This window comes from Epinephelus lanceolatus, chromosome 3, assembly GCF_041903045.1.
Source record: "Epinephelus lanceolatus isolate andai-2023 chromosome 3, ASM4190304v1, whole genome shotgun sequence".
Lineage (NCBI taxonomy): Eukaryota > Metazoa > Chordata > Actinopteri > Perciformes > Serranidae > Epinephelus > Epinephelus lanceolatus.
In genome coordinates this window covers 14,855,912-14,863,064 of record NC_135736.1, presented here as the reverse complement: position 1 = coordinate 14,863,064, position 7,153 = coordinate 14,855,912, and the positions used below count along the sequence as shown (strand labels likewise).

Here is a 7,153-nt window from a genome sequence, read left to right as displayed (position 1 = left end):
CTTGAAAAAGCAAACCCATCTCTATCATCTCCGTAAAATAGACAATAGCATCGATAACAAAATTATATGCATATTCCAAATAAACTGTGATAAACCACTGGAATTGTTAAATTAATAATTTTTCATTTTCTTTGGTATTTTTTGTGATACACAGATACGCAATAATGATTGCTAGGTAATATGTTAATGTTATCCAATGTGAAGTCTCAGATCATGTGACAAGACAATATGTGCACGTCAGCGTACACTATTGGGACCGTCACAATAGCGTGCACTGGGCCTGGTGTAACTACCGTACACCACTGGTACAACTTTCCAGTTTTGATTAATTCAAATATTGTTTGTGTGCAGAGTTGCAGTGTAGGGGTAACAGCACAAAGAGGTACGTCACTGCAGAGTTCTACGAAGCACTAAAAAGAGCTTGGATGATACTAGCATGCTTTGTCTAACTTAGACTGCTGAAGCCTTATATCACCTTCATAAGACAAATATGAATGTACGTATAGATGCACACATGGACAGTGGATTTTGTCCCCCATCACTCAATTTGAAATCAGTCAATCTGGAGGATTTAGCTATCCTTTGAATGTGTAAAAACAATTAGGCTATATATGTATTTATGGTTTGTACACTTTATTGTTCTTAATTTTATTTACTTAAATAGGCCCAATTCCACCGCAGGAACTTCGGGGTCATTATACGGGGCCGGGGGCCGTTGGTGCGTGTCTCCACCGCAGGAACCACCCCCGAAGGACAGAGTTCCAGAGCTAAACAAGTCCCTGCCTTGGAGTAGGTATTCAGAACGGCCCCAAAAAACTCCTGGGTGGGGCTTGAGGTTTACTTGGTGCTGATTGGATATACTCAAGGCGGGATGTGACGTTAACAGAAAGCGACAAAATAGCCGGCATTTTCAAAACTCAGCAGACGAGGAGTCATGTAAACGAAGAGACACGTCAGAAACCCAGCAACCACCTCAGCTCCTTCCATGTTGATAATCATCTTTCTTATGTCTGCTTTCTTCTTCGTACTTCTGCTTCTTCTTCTTTGTTGTTGTTCTTCTTTGTTTGTTTCTTTGCCGCATCGCCCCGGTCAAAATGGCCGCGCAACGATTACGTCACATCCAGAGCCCGGTTTTACTTTAAAGGAACCTTCCTCCTTCTTCCTCCTACTACTCAGTGGAGACACAGCAGTTGAGAGGGCCGAGCGAGAGGACGTTCCTGTAAAGTTCCTGCCCCTCAAATAGTACCAGAAACTTCTTCAGTGGAAACAGGCCTAAAGTCTTCTTTGAGCCTTTTGTTTAACCCACTTTATACAGTAGAGATAGCTAGAGCATCTGAGGAAAACACCCAAATCACCCACACTTCCTCAAATTGCCATAGCAGCAGCACTGTTTGAATATAAAAATAAAAATTTTACTTTTTTTTTTTTTTTTTTTTTTTTTAATAAACAAAAGTAGTTGCTAGTTTGAGAGCACTAACTTATAATCATTAACCAATTATTCTTCATGTGCATGAAGAGATTCTTCTTATAAGCATTGTCTCTGATGTAGGGGCACTGGTTAAAGGTTTACACACTGCTGACTGCACTTTATTTCATGTAGCATGACCAATCCATGGCATTACATTGAAGCAGCTCTGAAGAATCTTGAGGGATGTTAGGGATGAATACTGAATAAAGACTCTAGTCTAATTGCTATTTATTGATAACCACCACTAGCAACATAAACAATGGTTAGAGAGTATTTAAGACCATTCTGAGAAAACATTTGCCTCCAGAAATTTCTACATGACATGTGAGAAGATTTGCCTACAAACAATAGTACAGCACTACAATTTTGTTTTAAGATGACATCAAACTGTTCTATATGAATATGAAAATGAGGCTTTTAAACTGACAATAGACTATATAACAGCAAGATTATATGAAAATGCTGAAATGATGTTTTGTTTGATTTTGAGGGAAGAGTATGAGAAATTGAATGTCCATAACACCACGTATCTTTATTATACATTTGACTGAATGAACACTGGTCTGACTCATAAATCAGTGTCCTTATGTTACAGTTTTTCTCTCTTGGTTTAAAGCTGTATTATGGGGAATAAGCCCATTTTTACACCAAATATGTTCCCATTCACATGATCCAAAAAGTGTTGTGTTCTTAAAGATATACTATGCAGGATTTCCCTACAAAACAATGTATAGACTCAAACATGAGTAATCCCTCTCAATAATCATTTATGACCCACTCTCACTGTGTGGTGGTGTATTTATCTGCAGAGACTCTGCTCTCTGCCTGTATTTTCTTATTTCCTTAATGTTTTGCTGTGTTCAGGACGTTCCTGAGCACAGTGCACTGGTGAGGTCGGGACTTTATAAAAAGGTCGCAACCAGGTGCCACACCAGATCCAAGACAAACCTCCGAAAATTGTGGACACAGCACAGAAAAAGACAAATACAGCAAGGTGATATGCCAAGCAGAGATAGCTGGGGTTGGCTTTCATATTCGCCAGCAATACTGTTTACAAATGGTAACTGATAGTTCCTGCGTAGTATACTTTTATTTTACAACATAATCAACAAAACCACATACAGTGTCTAAACAGGAAATACTGACTACTACAAAAAATTGGACTCAAGACAGCAAAATAACAATAACAACTTTTTCAACACAGTGTATCAAATCATAAATTCACACCTACAGTTATCTAGTGGCAACAAAAAACAAAAGCAACAAAGTATTGAAGGCTGTTTACTGCTCCATATCTTGCCCGTGACCTGGACATGACAGTTTGTACATTTTTCAGTGGCTCACTAAAAACAACATCAATCTAATGTTAATTGAGGAAGAAAGACCATTGCTTTTGTTGGATAGGCTGTGGAGTCTCAGGGTTGCAGTTTATCTTGAGGCCCACAGTTGTTCACAGCTAAGGCTCAAATGCTTCAGTGCCACCTGCTGGACAAGCCGATGTTGTCACCTATTCCAATTAAACTTCCCCTTAGGGCTTTTATTACTGTAAGCTGCTTCAGTTACAAAGCCCGGGCATTGTACATCACACTGTCATAATTAATGGTGAGACTTAGAATAAACAAAGCCATGGTTAATGTTATTAGTGACATCTGTGCTTTTTCTGCTGTGACACGTCTGCTGGGAAAAATGTTTTTTGCCATCTCCCCTCAGAAAAGTAACAGCCAATACTGATTGCGATTTCATTTGCAGTCATGTACTAGAATTTAACTATAGCCCTGTCTACAAAGTATGAAGCAAGATATTTTTATCAAGTACTATCACAAACTCATCTTGTCTCTGTATTCATGAAATCATACCAATATCTCTGTTGCTTGTTGCTGATGTTTAAAAACAGTCAGCTGTATACATGAAATTAACAAATGGTGTTGCAACTAGTCAGTTATGATACTATAAACTGTTAGAAACGTGTCTAACAAGGTTTTGACAGACTGGCCGCCTGTATCGCAGCTTTTAAAAACCCTGCAATGTAGCTGCTTTAGCTAATGTTAAAGCTAGAGTGTTGGACTAGGTCTTGCCAAATGAGTTTACACCATGCTCTTTAAGCATATTGCCACCAGGGAAAGCTCTCTGGATTTATACCAGAGTTCTGGTGTCAGGTGTCTGTGGCAACTTCTTCCATACCTACATACATACCAGAAGTGACACAATTTTACGTCACCCAGCCAGAGCCAAAGGGGAAAGAGATGAATGTATTTGCTTTACAGTAGATTTTTTTTGTCTTTTACTATGTGCATGATTCTGATTTCTCATTTGAAATAAAGGTTTTTCAAAAAAGAAGTGGGGAGAGACCTTAGCGATTAAAGTAGCAGCTAGGAATATGGCATCCAAGAAAAGTTTCTGGAGTGGATGCTCCAGATAAAAAAGAAAGTCGGCATTCAGAAGAAGGATTACAGTAATGGGGTCGTGAAAGATGTGGCAAGGTCACCTACAGGCATATGTTATGTAAACTGTGCCGACGGTGTTTGTGCAATTACTCTTACCACCAGAGACAGGAGACAAAAGTTAGCATCACAGACTAGCTGGACAAGCTACTTTCTGGCTCTGAATCCTCATCATCCAGCGTGTTGTTTATGAAGCTTTTACCCACCATGTGATGTAAGTAATTGGTCACAGAATATTGGTCATGTGACAACCATTTGTTTGTATATGTAGGGGAAATAGTTATCCCTGCTGTTGATGTTCTGTCGTCCGATGTGAATGTTTTTCTTGATCTTTCACTGATGCCTGGTTGCTGACCTCTGAACCTCTTTTCAGGTGGTGCCGTGACTGGCTTTTGCTGCTGAGAGAAGATGAGAACAAAAAATAAATGGACAAAAGCAAAGCCATCATGTTCTTTTTGTTTTTTTTCAGTTGTAAGTAACATATATAGTAAACAGTTAGTCCCTGATGACTAGTATAGTCATAGCAAAAAGGGTTATTCTGTGAGAATGGAAATCAGCTTCCCCTCCTTGCTTTACAAAATGGCTAAATGACATGGTTTCTTGTCTACATCTTTACGAAATCTGGTGTACTTGAACTCCCTCATCAAGTTTTCTAAAATCTGTGGAACTTTTATGTAACATATCAAAAGGGTAAAGAGTCAAGTTGGTAACCAACCACACTGTCTGCTTCTTTGTATTGGACTGTACACTGTGCTTTGATCCGCCAAGATCAAATGTCTATAAATGTCCATTTCTTCATTTTCATCCAAAAACCAAACACACAACTTTCAGCATGTCGAACAATCTTTGGTCAAAAACCTTTTGCCCTTCCAGGGTTCACACCTGACGGCAACAATGTCCTTCCTACCTTAATTCACTAAACCCCAAATACCAGCACAGTGCCAAACAGTGTACATACATGGTACATACTATTAATATCTGGTATGTGAAAGACAATATTTGGCTCTTACACACTATATTTTGCAACTTTATCCCTTTCATACTTTTCTAACTAATTACAGTCCTTCAGTTGCCCCCTCATGTGAGGTTAAGCTACCAAGGCTGTTCAGCTCCGGCTGTTCTGTACATGATGCAACACAGCAGTCGCCCACGGTTTCCTTAGAAATGTCATTCTCTGCTTACCTTCAAGCTTTCTCTGAAGATCATTTCTGTCCTTGGTCAGGGCTTCATTTTTTTTTTGCAACTGGTTTCTTTCTTTTGACAGGTTGTTGTGACTGGTCTGTAACTGGTCTCTTTCTTTAGACAGGCTGTTGTAACTGGTCCGTAACTGGTCTCTTTCTTTAGACAGGCTGCTGTAACTGGTCCGTAACTGGTCTCTTTCTTTAGACAGGTTGTTGTGACTGGTCTGTAACTGGTCTCTTTCTTTAGACAGGTTGTTGTAACTGGTCTGTAACTGGTCTCTTTCTTTCGTTAGGTTGTTGTTCCTGTCTTGTAACAGGAACATCTCCATCTCCCACTCAGAGTTGCTCTTGGTAACTGCATTTGACACATAAAGAAATAAAGAAACACTGTCAGCCAGTCTTCTCGGAGCTTTAACAGCATGTACTCACACAGTACTCACACAGGAAAACTAAAGTTGTAAGTCCAGTCAGAAGGAGAAGACACAGCAGACCCAGACACACTGCAGCAGCTCTGCAGGAACTCTTCTTCACATCTGCAGCACCTGAAGGAAAAACATGAACATTTTGTCATTTACAAAAGTCAACCTCTGTATTGTTGCCTCTCATCAGAAAACACAACTGAACTGAACTGAAATGAAATCAAAAGCTGGTGTAATGTCTGTCGTTGGTACATGGAGGGGATGAGGGCTGGCATTGTAATGACGTTCACATGAGCAAAAGTTACCCATTGAAATGCAACCATCCAAAAGTATGGAATATACTTTTTTTGTGTGAGTCAACATTAATTAATATTCAAGCATGTTTTGCATAGCTTTGTATATAATTTCTTCATGCACTGTGGGTATTAATGGTCTCTTGCTGCTTAACTCTTTCCACATTATTGTTTCTCCCACAAGTTTTTGTATTGTTGCTTTTATAATGCAGTCCTTTCTGTCCATGTGCCGTTAAGTAAGAAATGCAATGTGTTTATTACCTGAGTGTGATGGTCCAGATCCATTTGGCTCCTGAATGTTGACCACATTTTCATAAATATTTTCAGAGCTTTTTCTCTCCCTTTTCCTCTGGTTGCGATTACCTGATGGTCTCTCTACATTAACATAGATATTCGACAGTTCATCCATCATGTTCAGCCACACCGGTGGTGCAGTTTGGTCCTGTGGTGCCTGAAACCTTCAAAGTCTGCAGAGAGTGCCTTTGAAATCCATCTGTATGAACTGCGTACAGAGTAACTCTGACTTCTAAAAGAGGCTCTTTATTTACGGATGTGTCTCTCACATCATCAGGAAACTGAGGGCTAGTGGTGTGAAATACTTAAGCTGACCACTTTTACCCATTCGACCTATAAGTTGCAGGTGCCTGATGGTGCTTTCCATTTTGGTTAGTGCTACTGTATTTGTGAGGTCTCTTAAATGTCACTAGTAAAAAGTTCACCTATCTATTTGTCTGTAAACTGAAACATACAGTAGATATCGTCAGAAGGTCATTTATTTATTTAGCTGTTTATTTTATGTTACTTTATTCCTTACCTCTTTGACTTTTTATCTGCTTTCACTTTCACTGTCTTTGTCTATAAGGTGACCTTGAGTGTTGTGAAAGGCGCCCATAAATAAAATGTATTATTATTATTATCATTAAGGTCATTATTCATAATTGCAGTTCTGTCTTCATTAATTATTACATTTCAACGTGACATAATGTGACGGCAATCAGCCTTCTGCTTTTCTTCACAACCAGACAGGTAAGCTGTTACACAAGTTCATATAAGTGAACTCATTTTAAGTATAGCGCCACGACAGCTGGCTGTGCATTTTCATTTTATTAAAAAGCCCCAACATTCAGTACTGTTTTCCAGTACCCTCTCACATTTGAGTCATTTAATAATCACTTATTGATTCATTTCAGTCACTTCTTCAGAAGTAATTTAGGCTAGATTAGATTTTATTCGTATTTCTTTCCTCCCCTGACACTATGTCAAGCAATCATCTCACAAATATTATGTAAAACACAAAAAGTTTATTAAAGTATGTGGACAGTGAAAATGTTAGTAAATTAATTAGCCATCT

General features: G+C 38.9%; 1 protein-coding gene across 2 annotated transcripts; it reads right to left on the bottom strand.

Moving 5' to 3' along the window:
- Positions 1–1,986: 1,986 nt before the first annotated feature.
- LOC144461864 (uncharacterized) lies at positions 1,987–6,320 on the bottom strand. Of its 2 annotated transcripts, none has more exons than XM_078165532.1 (4): positions 6,064–6,320; positions 5,531–5,632; positions 5,092–5,445; positions 1,987–4,307 (listed from the first exon to the last, which is right to left on the bottom strand). In XM_078165532.1, the coding sequence occupies exons 1-4, from the start codon at positions 6,212–6,214 to the stop codon at positions 4,279–4,281; spliced, it is 636 nt and encodes a 211-aa protein (XP_078021658.1). In that variant the 5' UTR covers positions 6,215–6,320; the 3' UTR covers positions 1,987–4,278. The 2 variants fall into 2 exon arrangements, with proteins under 2 accessions (XP_078021658.1, XP_078021661.1); XM_078165535.1 differs by having other exon boundaries at positions 1,987–4,304.
- Positions 6,321–7,153: the final 833 nt, after the last annotated feature.

Excerpts from the sequence above, each read along its gene's own strand:
- LOC144461864 (XM_078165532.1), bottom strand. The coding sequence starts at position 6,214 with ATGATGGATGAACTGTCGAATATCTATGTTAATGTAGAGAGACCATCA. Across the intron at positions 5,633-6,063 it reads ATCTGGACCATCACACTCAG|GTGCTGCAGATGTGAAGAAG; the intron begins GTAATAAACACA and ends TTTTTCCTTCAG. Across the intron at positions 5,446-5,530 it reads TACAACTTTAGTTTTCCTGT|TTACCAAGAGCAACTCTGAG; the intron begins GTGAGTACTGTG and ends TGTCAAATGCAG.